Below are 20,210 nucleotides of genomic sequence, written 5' to 3'. Positions count from 1 at the left end.
TTATAAGAGTAAATGCAGAACAAGTTCAAAACTCGGTGCCATCCCAAATACAAGGAACGTATTTTCATGAAAGAACAAGGAAATTGACATAGCTTCATGATTGGAATAATGCTCTAGATGAGTAACTTCTGAATTTAAACATGATTCCCTACTCCAAACTCGAATTCTGAGATCACATGATTTATAGCATCAACAAGGACCAGACTGGGTTGTAATGGGGCTATAAGGTTAATACGGATTGTCAAAGAAAATGTAGAGTGTGCAAAGGGTGTGTCGGGATTTTTTTTTTTTTAGCATTTATTTTGAAACAGTTATGCTGAATAGCTAAGAGAATTTGCCCCCTTTTTTTTTTCTTTTTCTTCTTTTTTTTTTCTCTTTTTTTTTCTCTTTTTTTTTTTCTTTTTCTCTTTAAATATGAAAATAGAAAGACAGATTAATTCCCAAAATCACACCAGGTTGGATAAAATTCATATGGTTATGGGTTAACTGAGAGTAACGAAAGAAATTGTACTACAAATGGCTCAAATGGGATAGCAAGGGAGGTTAATTTAAAGAAAGAAAAAAAAGGTTTAATAGGCTTAAACTGAAAGAAATTGATCCCCCTATCATGCTTCTCAGTCATCTAAGTCGAAGTTTGAAACCAGTCAAATTCATCCGCTATCATACTAGACATTCAAAGCGAATTGATATTTTGAAGCCATTGAAAAGATAAGATAAACAAGAGAGCATATTTAGAGTAAGTATTATTTCACTCAGAATTAATGGTTATTAGGCTCAAACACTTACTTGGGTAATAGTCTCCACTTCTGTTGAGGGATCATACAATGTACTAATCAGCTAATTACTGTTACCTTTGACTTTATGACCGATAACCAATTTTTAAATTTTGAATCCCCGATGAATGCAAATTACTTATTCTAATGCACATACGTTTTCAAATAAGAAATCAATGCATCCATGTTTCGTATTGCAAACTTAACCGGCTATCAGTGCATAACTTCAAAACTTTAGGAATAGCGTTATTTGAAACACAAATTTTTTTTTTTTTTTAATAAGAGCAGATAAAGATAATCAATTCACACAAGACTACAAACTAGCAATAGCAAACTCACAGTTAAATATGAACCAGATAATTCATAACTAAACCTTACACCCCCCAACTTGAATTGCAGTAATAAATTAGGGTTGTTAGGAATACCTGTAACTCCACAAGTTCATTTTGCTGTGAACTGCTAAAACTTAAACAACAAATGAGCACATCATATATATATATTTATATTTTCATACCAAAATAAAAATTGATGCAAGTCATAAGATAAAAAAATGCGTCTCAAGAGTACAAAAAGTACTCCTTACTCAGCCATCTTATCAAAGACTTTGCTAACAACATTCCACAGTTTTGTTTTGTTTTGTTTTTGTTTTTTTTTTTTTTTAAAGAACACAATCAAGAAAAATTCTGCGAGTTGTACAATAACTAGTTGCGTCTCAAGAGTACAAAAAGTACTCCTTACTCAGCCATCTTAATAAAGAGCATTTCTCACAGTGATAAATCTAAATTAATCGGACCCCTTTGGCGCTTGTGACTAATTGCCTTAGACCAGTCTATCCGAGGCTCATGAGGATCGTACTGTGGAACATAAGCATGTAATTTCTCTAGCAGCTTATCAATGGTGGATGCAGAAATGAGAATCTTTCTTGCTGAACGAGAAATGAACTGTTGGTCCACAGCCTGATCAAGAAAAGAGAGTAACCCATCAAAAAAATGGTTAACATTTAAAAGTCCAATGGGTTTGGTATGAAGATTACTCTTGGCCCAGGAGATTATACAAAAGATTTCTTCAAGTGTTCCAAAACCTCCTGGTAAAGCAATGAAGGCATCTGACTGATAAATCTTACAAGCCATGCGCTCAGACATAGAAGTCGTTTCTATAAGTTGACCGCGTGTAATCCCGGAAATATGTGGTTCAGCTAAAGGGATTGGCATTATACCTACCACAGATGAATTTCCAAGATGTACAGCTTGTGAAACATAACCATTCAATCCACGACTTCCCCCTCCATATACCAAATTAATTTTTTTCTCTCCTAATTTTTTACCAAGTTCGTTCGCTGCAAGTGCGTAACAAATATCGCTCCCAAGTTGAGAGCCACAAAGTACGCATATGGTATTGATTCGACGAACTAACTGGCCTTCCATGTTTGTTCCTTTTGTATGTCCTGAAAAGAAGTTTGGCGATCAAAAGTAGCTATACAACAATTCAACAAGAAATAAATACAAACAAAAATCATGCGTATGTATAAGTAGTTGTGATTGTGGCTCACATCTTCCTCTGGTTTTACGTCCAGAAACGGTTTAAACACTTTCTATGAAGCGGGGATAAGCTTCCCATCCAATTTTCTTATAGATTGGCAAATAGGGTCATTTTTAGTCAGATTCCCAAGACTATAGCGTTGGTGGTCACTTCTGAACTGGGTCCATAAAGCAAGAAGTTCTCTTTGCACTATTCCACATGGATGCGTCTCAAGAGTCAATCGGATATCATCCAAAGACTCCTTACTCAGTCCATCCTTTATGAAACTAATTTTATCTTCTCGATTTATGGACGTAAACCCCACAGATTTGCATTATGTGTTACAGGTCCATCGAGCACATTTGTAACAACCATTCACTCTTTTCGCTCTTCTTTTCTTCGCAAAACTACTTTCCCTAAGCCTGGAAAATGCTTAAAACTATGTGAAGTTTCACCAGCTAATCGAACTTTTGCTTCAATCAGCCAACGAATATCTTCAGGGATGTTATTAAGCATCAACAACCTAAGTCTTTCACACCTAGCAACATAAATTTTTTTCAAATCATTCTGCGGGAGAGATGGATAGTACTTGTGAATTTTTGAGAGATAAAGATCCATTTTTTTTTTAAAAAAAAAAAATTATACTAAGAAGAAAGTAAAGAACTATAAACTTTACAAAAGGGATGAGAATACCTGATCGGAGAATAACACAAAGGAGAGAAGATTGAGCTCAAGAGGGGTGACTTGCCTCATACAGATATGGAGTCTCTTATAGAGCAATGGGCATCACTATTCTACACTCGACTCGAGGCATGCCATAATTGCACCGTCAGACTTGACGTCGTTTAGCGTCTCATTTTTCAACATTTGGCAGTGTGCCTTTTTTTTTTTCAACGCTCGGCGCCTCTGTTTTCAACATTTGGCAGTGTGCCTTCTTTCTTTATAGGGCAGTGTGATTGCACTGCCCAAGAAAAGATGGCTACCACCAGCGTCAATTCTGTCTCTCTCAATTCAATTTTTTTTTAATTAATTTTGTTTTAATTTTTTTTTTTTTTTTTTAGGTAAAATTTTGTAGACACCTTACCCCCCAACTTAAATTGCGTATTGTCCTCAATTGGCAATAAAAGGATAGAAGATAGGCATACCTGGCGGTCTTCAATACATAAACTCGTATGGAGAAATTTTATTTAGACTGCACATAGAGAAACACTAGTTAAGTAATGAAGAAAAGGAACAACTTATATGTATATATATATATATAAAATTATTTTATTATATTTTTATTTATTTATTTTTTTTTAGAATTTTTTTTTTCTTTTCTTCCAATTAAGGATCAAATGAGTGGTTGCCCACCTAATCGTATAATATCTCTCATTCACTACACCACTTTTAAAGTTATTTTCAAAATTATATAAATTGATTTTTCTCATGAATGCACATATATATTTTGAAAATATATCGTCCGGAGGTGTTGGTTTTATTATATCCGCGTATGGCACATTAATTTGCACAAACATCTCACACGTGTTTGGTTTAATTTGATCCTCAATAATATCGACTAACCTAAAAGATAGAAATTGAGGGGTAAGTGTGGATAAACTTATGATTTTTTCACATTTTGGCTCTCGAATTTTATCCTCTTCTTCCTCCCAGATTTCTTCTTTTCTTACATCATTTTGGTCTTTTTCTTCCTCTAAGGCTTCATTGACATCTACCTCACTGTGATCAACCACTCTCTCTTCTTGTACCAAAGGGTGTACTGTGCTAGGGGCATCAAGTTTCTCAATTATTTCTCCATTCCTTAAGACAGTCACTCCTATGTCCTGGTCCTGACTTTCACTTTTGATGATGGGTTTTATTAATGGGATTTGGAGTGAGTTGGGATGGACAGGCTCTGACATGCTCAAAGTCTGTGTTAGCTGTGTCAATTGGTTCCTAATGTCCTCTGTAACTCTAATAGTATGTTCTTGACATTTGGACATTTGTGTAAAAATTTCCATTTGGCCTTGCATAAATAGATTGAAGGTATCTTCTAATGAACTCCCATGAGGGGGTTGATATGCATCGAATGTAGACCCTTCATTAGTTTGAAATGATTGAGGCTGGGAAAGGAAGTGCTCATGTGGTTGGGCTACAAAATCATTTTCCCATGAGAAATTTGGATGAAAGTGTGAATTAAGGTGATATGCATCAAAGTCCGAATGGTAGTTTTCCTCATGGTTTTGGTAATACATTCTCTCATAGTTGTGTGTGTGTGTGTAACTGGATTGACCATACAATACCTCCTTAAAAGCAGGTATTATAGGGCAGTTATCTGTTAAATGAGCTGAAATCTCACACACAGCACACCAAACCTCAATTTCATGGTAAGTGGGTAACAAATGGGTAGTGTCTGATTGCAAATCAAAAGTGGTTTGCCTAAGAGGGTATAGATAATCCTTAAGAGGTCTAGACAAATCAGATTCAAAATGATAATTTTCATCATGATAAGTATCTTGTGCAGACAGATTGTAGTAATTTTTAGACATGAGTGTAAAGTTGACAATCCAATTGCAGGTAAAGACTCAGAATGATATGAAAATACTGTTTCAAAATTCTACCTGATCTCAGTCTCATATACAATGCACAAACAAAAATAAAGTAAAAGAGAAATAGAGTTACCGATTTTATCAAGAGATGCTTATTCTTTTTTTTTTTTTTTTTTTCTTTTTGTTTTTGCCTTAATCTCCCCGGCAACGGCGCCAAAATTTGACTGCACTCTCACCCTGCAATTAAAACACAATAAAAACAAATCATAATAAGACTTTTATATTTTTTTTATTTTAGTGAGAGGTTTATACTCGCCAGTGTACGAGTGCAGTTGTAGTCCAAATTTATATTTATATTTTCTGGATGAATCCAGGTCGTCCACTGAGAGATTTATTTATGGCAAAAGAAAAAGAATGTCACACACACGCATTTAGACAAATTGACAACAAGATTTTTTATGGTTTTGTTTTTAGACAACAGATACTAGAAAATAAAGTAAGGCAAAAATTGAAATAAACATTAAACGTAAAAATATAAATTTGGATAGTGCTTGAGTTAAGACAATTTCAGTACCAACCCGTTGATTCCCAAATTTTAGCATAAAAGATTAGCAACATTAATTTAATTTCAGATATGAGGATTTGTTATCAAATGCAATTAGAGATGATAATAGTTCTAGGTTAAGCAATCCCCATACATGATATGCGGGATTCTAATTTAAGCAACTACCATAAATTCAATTACAATTAATATACAAAACAACTAAATTAATCATCCGGATTTGGGTATGATAGCGTTTCCAGTTCTAGTAACTCTCATACATGGCATGAAAGCTCTAAGTTAGGCTTACGCTCCAATCCAAACCTAGTGATTTTTTAATAATTAATACACACTCATACTGAAATTTAAATTAATGTTACTTATTTAAAGCGCAGCTTTCTTTGGGAATCATTGGCGTTGGACACTGTCCTTGCCTTAACCCAAGATTAGATTTAACTACTCATTTTTATTTGAAAGTTAATTGACATAAATTTAAATGACGTAATTTAAATAACAGAATTTAAATGACAAGAAATTTAAAGGCATAAACTAACCGGCCATTTAAGCGGTGGATAATTAAATGACAAGAATTAAAATTGCAGAAATTTAAAGGCATAAACTAACCGGCCATTTAGGCGGTGAATAATTAAATGACAAGAATTAAAATTGCAGAAATTTAAAGGCACAAATTAACCGGCCATTTAGGCGGTGAATAATAAAGTAATAATAAATGACATAAGAATTTAAAAGAAGAAAGAAAAAAAGTAAGATTATAAGAGAAAGTACTAAAGAAAATGAGAAAGAACAAGAATAATTCTCAAAGAGAGAATTATAAGGAAACAACTAAACTTTTATTCAAGAATAATAATCACACTTACAAATGCAATCAAGTGAGCTATTTATAGGCCACAAGATGCAATACAAACCACACAATTTCAATTATTCAATTAGACATAATTATATCTAATGGGCACTCACACACTTAAAGTTAAATGGATTTTAGCTATAATACACACCTAATATTAAATGGATTTTAGCTAAAATACATACCTAATAAAGCACTCATAAAATTAAATGAATTTTAGCTATAATATCCACCTAATAGTTAAATGGATTTTAGCTAAAAAACACACCTAATAAAGCTCTCACATAAAAAATAAAAATAGATTTCTATAAATTGGTTTTTAATCTTCATTAGGATTAAAAATAATCCTTGGGCCTTCTCCAAATAATATTTTCCATGGGTTGCTCAAATTGGGCCTTAATTCTTCATGGACTTTAATTTTTCATGGGTTTGATTTCTTCATGGATTTGATTTCTCCATGGGCTTGATTTCTTCTTGGACTTGAATTCTTCATGGGCTTTAAGTCTTCATGGGCTTGAATTCTTCATGCCTAAAAAAAATAAAAATAATTTAATGTTATTAATAAATTATATATTATATATATGTATTACACATGGCACATACATATATTAGATTATATTATATATATATTACATGCATGCATATAATGATATATATGTATTATATATAATTTTATATATTATTATTATTTACTTTAGAACTTTATTTCATTCATCTTTCAATTTAAATTTACATATAACCATAAAATATATATTAATATCTAATTTAAACCATATTTAAGATCGAAAGAAGGGTATAATTATAACAAAATTTTTACAAAATTAACCACTAATCACTTAGGACTTGTTATCTCGAGATTTGGATTGTCGTAATAATCTATTATCGATGTTAATGAAAACAAAATTCAAACTTTCGACGTCATCTTCATTTATTTTGAAACTTCTTAATCTAATATAGCCAAATAATAATGTTTATGCTCTTGCTCTGTCTTCTAATAAAGATGACGATGGTGAAAGTGCTACGATTAGATTAAAAATTGAGTTGAAGATTTGCCTGATTATTTTGATTTTAGTGGGTGAATAAGAGACTTCATTTAAGAAGATAAAAAAGAAAAATTGGGTTGATATCTTTTTTTGGTTGAGATTTTTAATACAAATAAAATCTATATTATTAACACTAATAATTCATTATTTTTTATTAAGATAGAGTTTGTTAAAATGAGCAAAATAAGAGAATATCAAGATAAGCACGAAATAATTTTTGGATCAAAATATAAAATAATCAAGATAAAATTAAGAATCATTTTAAAATTTTTATCCAATTATTTGTTAAATTTTTTAAAATGCACTAAAAAACACAAATGTCATTTTTTTCTTATTTATAAAAATTAAAATATACTTATCTTAAAACGAAGAGAGATAAATATATATTGAAAAATCAATATAAGAGGTCATTAACGATTTTTTGAAAAAATAATCAGATAAACTTAACAAACATATTGAAAATAATAAAAATTTAAAATACATTTCATATCTTGACTTTTTTACCCCATATCTTAATTAACAAACACCCCCTAAATGAATACTATCACACCTTACTAGTTGCACTAGCCAAGTATTTATATGACACAAAAATAGTTGATTCAGAAATACAAAGACCAAACAAAGTTAAAAGTGTCGTAGTAAAAAAAAATGTGAAAGTTGAGAGATTAATTTACCGTATAGGAACTGATTCAAGGATAGCAATTAAAATTAAAAATGTCACAGAAAATAAATAAATAAAAGTTGAGGAGCGAACTACAAATTCTTATCCATCTTTATTGGGTTCGACGTATCTGTCTAATCCTTGGGTGCAACGTATCTGTCTAATCCAACGGAACCAGATAAGAAGCTGTACACTGCCATGCAGAAGAGTTGCACAAAGGCAGGAAGTCACCTCAGTGGCCGTATCACTGACCCCAACATAAAAGACATTCAAAGCCAAACCCCGGCAGCGCAACGCCGCCCCACGCGTTGGGCTGATGCAAACCCTCCACCAGGCCCCCAGCGGCAGCGGCGGCTGCAGCGGTAACAGCCGCAGCCCCATTCAAACTACCATTTTTCCGCAGAAGCACAAGCAGACAAAAGAGGCACAAAAAGTTGAAACCCAAACATACCCGAAAAGCCATGCATATGATGTTATATTAACAAATCCCATCAAAGCCATCAAAATCACTGAAAGGCAACAGTAACGCAAGACCGAACAAGGAGAGAGAGGATTACACTATAAATCAAAGGAGATCATCAAACCCCATCATCGCCATTGCTTTCATCGGTTTGAATCTGGCTGTGCTTTTTGGAAGAGCCTTTGCAGAGACTCACTGGGTATTTGATGGCATTGAGTTCCATCTTTCGGAGAGCAGCTTTGCCAAGATCAACCCCACAGATGTCTGACAGCCTGACAAGATAGAGCAATACGTCTGAAAGCTCCTCGCCCAGATGCTTCTTCTCTTCTTCCTCCCAGCCGGGCAGCCCCCTTGGGACCTCTCCCTTCCACTGGAAGATCTCAGACAGCTCCCCCACTTCTCCAACCTGACCCACAACGGCGGTTTCAGTCCCCATTAATTGTATTTGTTGCCGAATGTTACAAGAAACACGAGATTCAAAGCCACTTCAATGGGCAACCATTATCTGTTGTCCATTGTTGAAAGAAACACACTATTTACTTGTAGAAAGAACTGCACATGCGATAAACTTGTACAAGAGATAAAACAATAAAGAAGAATAAGCTTAAGGATGAATAATGCATTGAAGATATAATATTCCTATGGTATAAAGAAAGAGAGATAAACTTGCACCATAGGGTAAAGAGACAAATTCAACATATTGATGGATAAATCTAGCACCCACTTTGTAGTTCTTAAACCTTGAATGGAAAAGAGAATTTTTTCCAACTTTTTGGAGAGAAGAGAGTTCGAAACAAGATCAAAAGGCATAAGAACATCGATTTGGGATGCTGAGAAGCGTCGGAAAAATGGGATTTAAATTCCGTTTTCTTTTTGTTTGGGAAGAGCAAAGGGTGGAAAATCTGTCACCATAAAGGAGATAAAAGTCGCGGTGCATGATTTCGTTGCTTTTCAATTTCCCAGAAATTGAAAACACGCATTCTAGAAAGCCCACCACTTTGCATCGAAAGTGGCAAAAGGCACTTTTTCTCGCCGACCTTTTCCCAGGAACCAAACAGCAGCGCCGAAAAGCACTCGGGTTCTCAAAATTACTCTACGAAGTTCACCCAAAACTATCAAATCCATCGATGGATATCGGACAAAACAAGAAGCGACGAGAGATAAAACAGATATTTCATTAACAATACGGAATTACCAGAGCGAGAAGGAGATTTCTAGGGCTATGAAACTGATCCCAGTCTCTCTCTCTGGCGAAATCGGCCATTTTGGTCTTGAGCTCGTTCAGTGTCACGGCCGCCGCCTCCTCGTCGCTTTCTCTCTCTAGACTTCCCCTCATCTTCGCGTCGCGCTGTCTCTACACTTGTCGGCGGGTGTATGTATCACCGTACAGGGCCGTGTCGTGTGGGAGGGGTTGAAGACGAAGCACGGCGAGATTAAAACGGGCGCCCGGTTACCGGACAATTCCGGTTTCTAGTATGGCGCAGATAGCACCGACACGTGTCGGTTGGCTTTTGGATTTGGAGGAACCGCTGGTTCCTTCTTGGCACCGTGGGCCCGGCTTTGATTATGTGCCCCTTTTTCTTTTTCTTTTTTTTTTCTTTTTTTTAAATATTTTATTTTATTTGTCCATGGGCCCTACAAGCCATTGGGCCTTGGGCCTACACCCAGCATAGCCCGTGGCCCGGGGCCTACATTCTGAAATTAACAGACATGGCCCATTTCGTATTGGGCTAAACCTATAATGCAAACGTAAATAAATATAATATTATTTTATTTTATTTTGATAAAAAAAAATGAATGAATTTTCTTTTCCTCCTTTACACCTAAAATTAAGGTGAGAAAGAAAGTCGGTTTTACAACAACAATCTTTAGATTGTCAAATGTAACTAAATTTGATTTAAGAAAATTCAAATTAAATTGACCCAATCACATTAATTCAATTTGAATCTTTGATCTATTTGGACTTGAGAAAGTCCTAATAAAAATCATATTCGAAAAGAATTACAAATAAGAGTAAGGTTACAGTTTGCATAGTATCCTTAAGGTTTAACTAAAAACCCCTCATTATTTTTATGTTATAGAAAATAACATCGATCTCTGTTCACTTCTGTGATTGTGATCAGATTATCTTATTATTAAAAAAACTTTATTAACTCTATCTATGTATTTATAAAAACAGATACTAGCAAGTCGCAACCATGGTTATTGTCGGTGACAAAACTTAGATTGCGAGATTCCTCTATGAATAGAGAAAAAGGAAAAGATAAAGAAGTTGTATAAAAACCCAATTAGAGATGATGGGGTTACTCAAGAAGAAACAAAACAGTTAGATAGAAACTCAAATGGAGATGATGGGGTCACTTGGGGGAGAGACAGAGTAAAATGTAGAAATTTACTATCGTTTAAAAGTTTTTTCACGCTATGCCATGAATTTTTTTTCACATTTCTTTGTATCATAACGGGGTATCTCATTTTACAATAATTGAACTGTGGGTTGATGTTGAAAGATGAAGAAAGTGAGAAGGAGACAAAGAGAAGAAAATAATAGAGCATACACGAAAGACACATCTTTGACCATTGTCGAGTAAGAAAGAGAAAAATAAATAGACAACAAAATTAGAAATACATTTTAAATTTTTTTTTAATGTTATGAAATAAATTTAAAATATTTTTAAATTTATAAAAATAGTAAAAAATATTTTTTTTAACATTTTAATATAAAAAAAATATTTTAAAACACTCTCCAAACATTTCGTGCATTATAGTCTAAAACTGCATCCTAAAGTCTGTCTAAAATAAAAGAAAGAGCATTAAATTCATTTTAGTGAAATCAAATAAAGAAACACCGACCCAAATAAAAGAGGGGTGGCAGTTACAGCCTACAGCGTGGTACATTGGTAGAAGGAGTAACCAAAATGGACGGTGGTAGTCTGGCCGTGGAGGCGGTGTTAAATGAGGTGGAGGGCATTGAGTGAACGTGAACGCGGTCGTGGTCGCGGTGGCACCGGGAGTGGCACTGTCAATGGCATGCTCCGTCACCATCATTCTCTCCTTCAACGCTCCTTTCCACTCCCCACTCGCACCTCCCCCGCGCGTCCATTCACATCCCTCGCAACAATTTATGTTTTATTTTTAATTTAAATAATTATTTTTATAATTTTTTATATTAAAAATTATATTTATAAAAAGATCTTTATATTTTTGTTATTTGTTTGTTTCTCTCTTATTTTCATTTCTTTTATTTTAAAAAAAATTATTTTTTTTATTTTCATTTCGTATTATACTCGTTTCTCTTTTTTGTTTATGTACAATCTATAAGGATATGAGGTCGGTCGTTACATATGTTACTGAAATTAAGGTGACACATTTGCATTCAATCATAGTTTAACGAAAAATATTGTATTTATAAATAAATTTAGTAAATAATTTTCACAAATTAAAGTGACATACTTAAATTTTTAATAGTTTTATTAAAATTTATAATAATTTAATTTAAGATTAATAATAATGAACTTTTGTTAATTTTGAAAGGAATTATTATGAATTTGTGTGTCATTTCAACTTATAAGTTTATTTATAAGTACAACATTTCCTATAAGCTTGAGCTGAACATTTATTATTTGATGAGACTCTTATGATCATGGTTAAGGAAATACGATACTGATTATCCCATCTCTATCATTTTTTAATATATATATATATATTTATACACATAATAAAGAACTTACGGTAATATCTTTTGAGGTGCTTTTGATTCCGAAAATAACATCTCAAATGTTAATAAAAACAAAATAATCATTTTGCCTCTCTCTCTTTCATTCTCTGTCTTCTTTGTTGTCTTCTTTGTCTCTTTCCTTGTCACTATATAGTAAAAGTTGAAAAGAAAGTGACTGCTAACATTGCTCATTGTTGGTGAAAACACCATGATTTTGGATTTAGGGTTTTTTCACATAGTGTTGTTGGAAGAGATGAAGGGAGAAAGAGTGACAAAAAAAGGAAGTGATAGAGAGAGAGAGAAAGAACCAAATTAAATAAGGTAAATAATTGTAAAATTTATTAGATCAGATAATATAAATTTTAGATAAATAGATCATTAAATATATAAAAATTATGTTACATTGCCAAAAATATATGTTTTAGTGATCCAACATTGGGGTTGATATAGAAGTGCACTGTACCAAAAAATTAACCTCGATTTGATTAATAGAAAAAGAATAATGATATTTGCTTCAAATCAAACCATTATGGTAAAAGATGAGAAAACTGACCAAATATCATTTAAATTTTGTTTTTTAGACTCAAATACTCTTTAAATTTTGAAATTTATCTAATCTATCTTTGTACTTTCTTACATGAATCATAACAGTCTCTAAGATTTAGAGACTGATTTAACAAATTTTAAAAGGCCAAACCTATATGTTTTTCTCCCTAAACTTTACAAGAAAAACGTATTACCCTTTGAAATTTTATTATGATCTATTGAATACTTAACATTTATAATTTATACTTATTAATTATTTAACTTGATTTAAATTAATCTGTGAGTTACACATGATGTGAGTTAGAAATAAGAAAAAAAAAAAAGAATTGAATAAGAAATAGAACATACTGAATTGATCCAGTGATCTTTCCTTTTGCTTTTCCGTTCTCCTTCAGTTGTTGACATCATCTTTGTTCCCATCTCCTATCGACTTAAACAAAATAACCAAGTCTCTTGTTAGGTGTCACTGTTTCAATTGAAACGATCCTTCATTTTGCCTTATTCTTCGCATTTGGGCATCATCTTTGCTCTTTTCTCCCATATTTTGTCCACTCGAATAGAAAAATCGAGTCTCCTGTTAGCTATTGCCATTTCAACCAATTCTAACCATTCCTCTTTACTCTAACTAGTGACCTACAAGTCATGATTCCCTTTCTTTGACTAGTGTCCTAAGACCGACCCAACATTCCATTTCTTATTTACTTCGAATAGCGACTCGTGATTGACCCATTCTTTCCCATCCTCTTTTCTTCGATCGGCTAATCGTGAGTGGCTATCGACCCATCTCTTATTTACTCTGACCGACAACCCGTGTTCAGCTGACCTTTCTCCATCATCTTTGCATTTGAAGCTACCCATAGTTTGTTTGAGTGCGTTACAGTTTGTGTATATATATTTTGATTTTTTTGATAAAATATTTAGTCATTATTTATATGCTTAATGACAAGTTTATTACACGCTTAATGCTGATTAGTAATTAGATAGTTAACGGGTATAAATTATAAAGACTAAATATTTAATATATTAGATTTAAAATTCAGAAAGTGATAGATTTTTTTATGTAAAGTTGAGAGAAAAAAAATATGCACTCGACTAATTTTTAAATTTAAAGAGTTTTTGAATTTCTCTATGATTAATTTATTAAAAAAATAATTAAGAAAAAAAGAGAAGAGTATCACGCTTGATAAACAGCGCGTGAACAAATGCCATTACAATTCATGACGTCGTGTCTCTTATTGCCAGCCTTTTCATCTTCTGCTCTTCATCTCTCTCTGTCTCTCTCTCTGTCTGTCTCTTGTTCGGTGGTTCCAAATCGAGCTGTAATCTCCCAAATCTAGACAGAATTGGAGGCCGCCTCAAGCTCTCTTCTGCTTTTTCGCGTGTCTCTGCGTTGTATAGTGGACATATATGGATTCGGACGAGGAAGGAGAGGAGTACCTCTTCAAGGTGGTGATAATCGGCGACTCGGCGGTGGGGAAGTCGAACCTCTTGTCCCGCTACGCCCGCAACGAGTTCAATATGCATTCCAAGGCCACCATCGGCGTCGAGTTCCAGACTCAGAGCATCGACATTGACGGCAAGGAGGTCAAGGCCCAGATTTGGGACACCGCCGGCCAGGAACGCTTCCGCGCCGTCACCTCTGCCTACTACCGCGGCGCTGTCGGCGCTCTCGTCGTCTACGACATCAGCCGCCGCACCACCTTCGAGAACGTCAGCCGCTGGCTCGATGAGCTCAAAAGTGAGTCCTTCCTCAACTTCTTGTTTTTCCCCACTGATTCCTAGTTCGACTGGTCCTAATGTGTTGATGATAATTCAAATTAATTAAGATTTATCGATTAAATTGTTACATCATTTTGCTAGTTTGGTTATCTCAATCTTAAGTAGCATTTTCTCTGTTTTTTGGTAGATTTATCTCAGATTTGAGTTTCTATAAATAGTCTACTTGTTTTTGCAGTTGCAACCAACGGGAATTTAGGGAGAACACATTTTTGATGGTATAATTGGAGTCTTGTTTTAAGATTATGGCTTGATTGGTTAATTTAATGTCTGGCTGATGTTATTTTGTTTGATATTAGATTGTTTCTATATGTTGGAGTAAGTAGATCTGGGCCAACTAGGATGTTTTGATCATCAGAACGGAACAAAAGTTTAAAACCAAAATTTTTGCTGCTCTTACAAGGGCAATTCTGGCATTGTTGGTGTAACTTAAAAGACCTATGACTTAATTATGGTATGCTAAAATTGGATTAGCCACCTTTTCCCTCGCATTAAAGCAAATATGGCCCCCCTTAAAAAAAGAGAGAAATGGGAACCTTCCTCCTGCTTGAGTGTTGTTCCTTTATCTTTTTGAATATGGGGCAGGGAGATCACTTTCTCTTGCTACTTTGACTCGGAGTCATTTCCTAACAACAACAAAAATCATAAACCTTAATCCAACTCGATCCAATTCCTGATCCATCTAAATTACTAGATTACGGAGATCACTATTGTTAGGATGATTATTTTATTTTTTGACGTATTGCAACCTGAAAGAATGCCGTTTATTTTCCTTCATTTCCAGACTTTCTGGATCTTTCTGTCAAATTGACTGGCTAGCTATGTAACGTATGAAATAACCCCATTAACGAGGATGTAAAGAATAGATTGAAATCTTGCCTCATGAACTGATTGTATTCCGGATGAAGGTCTTAGAGTTAGCTAGACAACTTTCTGCAACAGAAACATCTCTAGATTCCAACGAAAACAAAATTTGTGCACTTTTGTTGGGTTGATATGCTGTGTTGCACACTTATTATTGTGAAAGAGACATGGACATTTTAAAAGGGGGCATGTTGTGTGATGTTGGCTTTGGGTTGAATTTTGAGATCATAACAACCAAGAAATTCCACCCAGACTTTAATTCTTTTCTCCCTGCATTTTATTAATGGATGATGTATTACTTAGGATTTACTCTTTTTTTTTTTGCATATTATGTGAGATTCAAAGCATAGAATGATCTTTCACATAATTCTTATTTATGTTGCCAATTGTTGGTCAGTTGATTATGAAGTTTTCCATTGATGCGTATCCTATTTTTCCATTGTTTTGAAGTGGTGTTTGAGTCTTGTTTTAAGACTGGCTTGATTAAATATTTTAATATCTGGGCTGATTATTTCCCATTTTGGTGTTATATGTTGTTTTATAGATTCTGTGCATGTTGATCTGACATGTTTTGAATGTAAGAACAGAACAACAGATAAAAGACCAAATGTTATGTTGCTATTATGGAGGAGGATTGTGGTTTTTTCAGTGTAATCTACAATATATATCCCTTAACTATTGTATATCGATATTGGAATAGCTACTTTCTCTCTTGCAGTGGAGCAAATATAGGTGACCCCACCAAAAAGGGAGAAATGAAAAACAAGGATTCGTATATGATTCTTTCCCTTTCTATCTTTTTGAATGCGTTTGGGGATAAAAGTACTTCTGAAAGTAGATTATTTTTGTTTCCCTTATTCCTCTTTCAACACCATCTCTGCCCTTGTAATGATGGCCAAACTGCCTTGCACAGGCCAAGCACCCAAAGATGCCAAGCAACTCCTCCTTCATTCCACTATAGATTAGTCACTGTTGTCATTCCTCATGACCTGTACCCCTCACCTAATGGAAGAAATAGCCTGAAGATTGCACTTAACCCTTGATCAGAAACAACTGAATTGCCCCATCTCCCATTCCTACTGAATCCATATCTTCAATGCTTGACTACAGACGCCAGGAACTTATTGCTAGCTAACATATTCACCACCCATAACATCCTCCTTTCTCTCTTTTTTCCCCAAGCAACTCACACAGAAGATGCCCCCCCAAACACACACACACACCCTGGGAGATGAAACAACTTGTTCAAAATTTTCTGCAGTATCATCACTATCAATCTTCAACTTTCTCTACCTTGATGGAACCAACCCACCACCTGATGTTGGCTCCATTCACCACCAACAATCCTAGCCAGTGCCCATTGCATACTCTGTGACTCTGTCAACCTGCTTTATTTCCTCCACCACTATCTTTAAGCTCTAAAAGACCATCACCGCCGAATGAATCAAAGTCCAAAAAGTACTTTATGGTTGGAATAACAAGTCCCCATATTTTTGTGATCGTAATTATATGGGTTTATCTATGTATATTTATGTTTGATATAATCTGTACATGTGTGCTAATTTGTTATAATTAGAATCTCTAATTGATTGCCCTTAAGGTTAAAAAGTAAGGTTTTGTGCTTACCAAGTTCAATCTTGATTGTTTGATTAATTAAATAAATTTCTGGAAAACTTGTTTAAATTTTTTCCATCTGATTTCAAAAGTGAAATTTTGCAGTTAAAACATGATTTTAGGAAGTGAGGACAAAGCAGTCCATTTATGTTTCCAGTTAATTTTATTAAGCGACAGGAAATTATAGGAAAATTTTTCAAAACCAAGAATAACATGTGTGTTTTGGTTATCTTAAGTTACTAAGGGAAAAGGTTACCATATTTCATGATATGCTGAAGGTTACTGTACATAGGAATTTGAAACCGGGAATTATCTTCATCTGGAATTCCAATATGGAGCTGAAGGTTCTTGGTCTGTAAAGTGTTTGATTCTTAACAATTCAAGTGCTAGAATCAACACTAATTCTGTTCCACATAACACATCAGTAGTCAAAAGCTACATAAAACAAAAACCTTTTGGAAGTTGGATAAATGCAACAAAAATACTGTTGAAGTGTCCTTGTAGCATCGGCACTTTGGAGTTCATAAATGTAAAACATCGCATACAATCATTTTAAAAATGCTAACTTAAAGTTAACTTTTGAATTCTTAGAATCAAGTAGCATACTCAAACTTTTTTAGTAGATTATTGATATAAGATTAGGTATTGGCAAACTTCTCTCGTCTTAGGCTTGTCTTCTTAATAAGGCTATCTATAAGTCTTGCTTCACTGTAATTTTGATCTGTGGCCAGCCTCAAATATTTCACCTTGGATCACAACCATATGATAGTAGTTTTGGGTTGATTTTGATATGTCCTCTCCAATGCAACCGGCCCTTGTTCAAAACTTCAAGCCAAAGTTGATTTCTTTGGGCTTTTGGGGACAAGTTGCGCATCTACAACTTTCCTAGTAATACTGATGTGAGATTACATCGTGATCCCTTTCTTTAGGTCTTGGCATCTTTGCTTGGACAAATCTCATTTTATTGTAATTTTGATCAGATCAATCTCAAGCATACCATTTTACATTGCTCCAAGTTGGCTTTGATATCTCTCAACAACACTAGCTTGAAGTTTACTTTTGGACTACTAAGACTGCCTATTCTAAAAAAAAATTGTCTCTAATACTAATACATTATCAATGTAGTGTTGGGATACCACTTCAATACGGGTTCTCATCTAGGGTTAGTTGACAGTTCTTTAGAATTTTATTCTTACACTAAAAATGTTTTCAATATTCTATGGATGTGATTGGGTTGTTCAAAACTTCCCTGTTTAGACTCTGTTGTTCTTGACAGATCTCATTTTGGATCCATGGTTAGCATCAAACTTAGCATCTTGGTCTACATCTACATGGAAGTGGTCCTACTCCAGTAACACTATGTTTACTTATTTAAAATAGGTAGCTTGAAGTTAACTCTTGAATTTCTAGCATTAAGTAATATATCCACAACTTTGCCAGCAGACTATTGCAGCAGTGTATGGTTGTGAAAAAAATTCAGCTAGCTGCTTAGAACTTTTGAATGATGGCCTGTGGTGTTATAACAAACACCCACATTGTGTTCTTATCAAAAAAATTTAGTGCATCCCGTCTGATCCTTGCAGAGGAGCATGGCTAAGCACATTGAAGTCTCCTAATGAGGCAGCGATACCTTGGTGAAGCTATATAGATGGTATATGAGTAGAACCTGGTCGGTTGTACCAGGCAGGAAATAACTGCTGCATTCTTTCGGAAAAGAGTGACCCATTTGCATCCCGTTGTGATTTGCATGAAGATTTTCAACCATATTCATCTTTCATACAAGTTCATTATATTAACCAATATATGCTTGTTTTCTATGTTTTCTACATCTACTATAATTTTTTTCGCCCATCTAACCTTTTTATTTGCTTCTGCTTTTAGAAACAACTGATGATTGAAGTGATGACTGCTTTTTATGCAGCACATTCCGATACCACTGTTGCATGGATGTTGGTGGGAAACAAATGTGATTTGGAGAATATTAGGGATGTAAGTGTGGAAGAAGGCAAGAGTCTAGCAGAAGCTGAAGGATTGTTCTTTATGGAGACATCTGCCCTGGATTCCACCAATGTTAAGAAAGCGTTCGAGATTGTGATCCGGGAGATCTATAACAATGTGAGTCGGAAGGTTCTAAATTCGGATTCATACAAGGCTGAGTTGTCTGTCAATAGGGTAAGCCTCGTAAAGGATGGTGCTGACGGATCAAAGCAAACTTCATGCTGTTCCAGATGAGACCTCTTATGCTGTTTTTCAAGGTGAGCTTTGTGTGTTCGGATGAGACCTGGTTTTGGTTTCTATGAAGCTGAGCATTCGGGTTGTTCCCGGCGAGACCTACTTGGGCTAGTCTCACAAATTAAATTGGTGTTCAAGGACTTCCCCCCCCCGCTTTGTGCCTGATTTCCTATACAGTATCTTGAGAGTGGTTTTCTCTTTTCTAATAAGATCATAGAAATTTTTCTGCCTAGGAATTGAATACCCATCCTCTGAACTGTAATAAAACTATAATTTGTTCAACTGATATAGTGAATCTTATAAAATTTTTATTGTTGGCTGGAATGTCTTTATCTCCATTTTACTTGAAAGAAACAGATTTGTGTCTTCTGGTTTTGAATTGTCAGAGTCAGTTGCATGCCTCTGACTACAATCCCATTTCTTTTGAGACTGACTCTTCAAAATAATGATATTCGGTCTAATTTAATCCCCAACTTACGGTCCCAACGGGGAAATCCCCATTTGAAAAGTCAGACCGGATATCAAGATCCTTATTAGTTACTAGATGCCATGACAGTATGGACCACTTGATGGAGTCTCTCTTACTTTCGACGCGAAATCGAAGGATGAATCATGATTTATTAGGGTTACTTATTTTTCCTAACGAACATTTTTTAAAAAAAAAAAATTATATTTTTGTTTGTGTGTTCTTTTCATTTTTGTGGTCAAGAGATTTGTAATTTTTAGTCAATTTAATTCATGTATTTTGATATTTTTTTTTACATGGCAACTTAAACTTTTTATTATTTCGTTTATATCTCTAAATTTGTATTTTTAAGTTAATTTAATCCACATACTTTGAAGTAAACAAAGTGTAATATGTATATTGTTATCTCATTCTCTCTCTCTCTCTTTTATTCTATATATAAAAGTATAAGATTAAATTCACTTAAAAATATAGATTCAAAAATATAATCAAAATAACGAAAAGTTTGATTTATTATAAAAAAAAAAATTGTGTGTTAAATTGACTAAAAAATTAAGTTTAAAAATATAATTAAAGTAACAAAAAAAAATTATATAATTATACGAAAA

General features: G+C 34.1%; 2 protein-coding genes across 2 annotated transcripts; one reads left to right on the top strand and one right to left on the bottom strand.

The window, feature by feature from the left end:
• Nucleotides 1-8,377: 8,377 nt before the first annotated feature.
• Nucleotides 8,378-9,844, bottom strand: LOC127811774 (uncharacterized). Its single transcript, XM_052351944.1, has 2 exons — nucleotides 9,585-9,844; nucleotides 8,378-8,795 (listed from the first exon to the last, which is right to left on the bottom strand). Exons 1-2 carry the CDS (start codon nucleotides 9,723-9,725, stop codon nucleotides 8,508-8,510), a joined length of 429 nt encoding a protein of 142 aa, XP_052207904.1. The 5' UTR covers nucleotides 9,726-9,844; the 3' UTR covers nucleotides 8,378-8,507.
• A 4,048-nt stretch (nucleotides 9,845-13,892) lies between these two features.
• On the top strand, nucleotides 13,893-19,460 carry LOC127812142 (ras-related protein RABA5c-like). The gene is made up of 2 exons (XM_052352473.1): nucleotides 13,893-14,388; nucleotides 18,826-19,460. The coding sequence occupies exons 1-2, from the start codon at nucleotides 14,058-14,060 to the stop codon at nucleotides 19,134-19,136; spliced, it is 642 nt and encodes a 213-aa protein (XP_052208433.1). The 5' UTR covers nucleotides 13,893-14,057; the 3' UTR covers nucleotides 19,137-19,460.
• Nucleotides 19,461-20,210: the final 750 nt, after the last annotated feature.

The sequence above is a fragment of the Diospyros lotus genome, chromosome 10 (assembly GCF_014633365.1).
Source record: "Diospyros lotus cultivar Yz01 chromosome 10, ASM1463336v1, whole genome shotgun sequence".
NCBI lineage: Eukaryota > Viridiplantae > Streptophyta > Magnoliopsida > Ericales > Ebenaceae > Diospyros > Diospyros lotus.
This window is presented reverse-complemented; position numbering and strand designations above follow the sequence as displayed.

Excerpts from the sequence above, each read along its gene's own strand:
- LOC127811774 (XM_052351944.1), bottom strand. The coding sequence starts at position 9,725 with ATGAGGGGAAGTCTAGAGAGAGAAAGCGACGAGGAGGCGGCGGCCGTG. Across the intron at positions 8,796-9,584 it reads GAAATCTCCTTCTCGCTCTG|GTTGGAGAAGTGGGGGAGCT; the intron begins GTAATTCCGTAT and ends GTTGTGGGTCAG.
- LOC127812142 (XM_052352473.1), top strand. The coding sequence starts at position 14,058 with ATGGATTCGGACGAGGAAGGAGAGGAGTACCTCTTCAAGGTGGTGATA. Across the intron at positions 14,389-18,825 it reads CTGGCTCGATGAGCTCAAAA|CACATTCCGATACCACTGTT; the intron begins GTGAGTCCTTCC and ends CTTTTTATGCAG.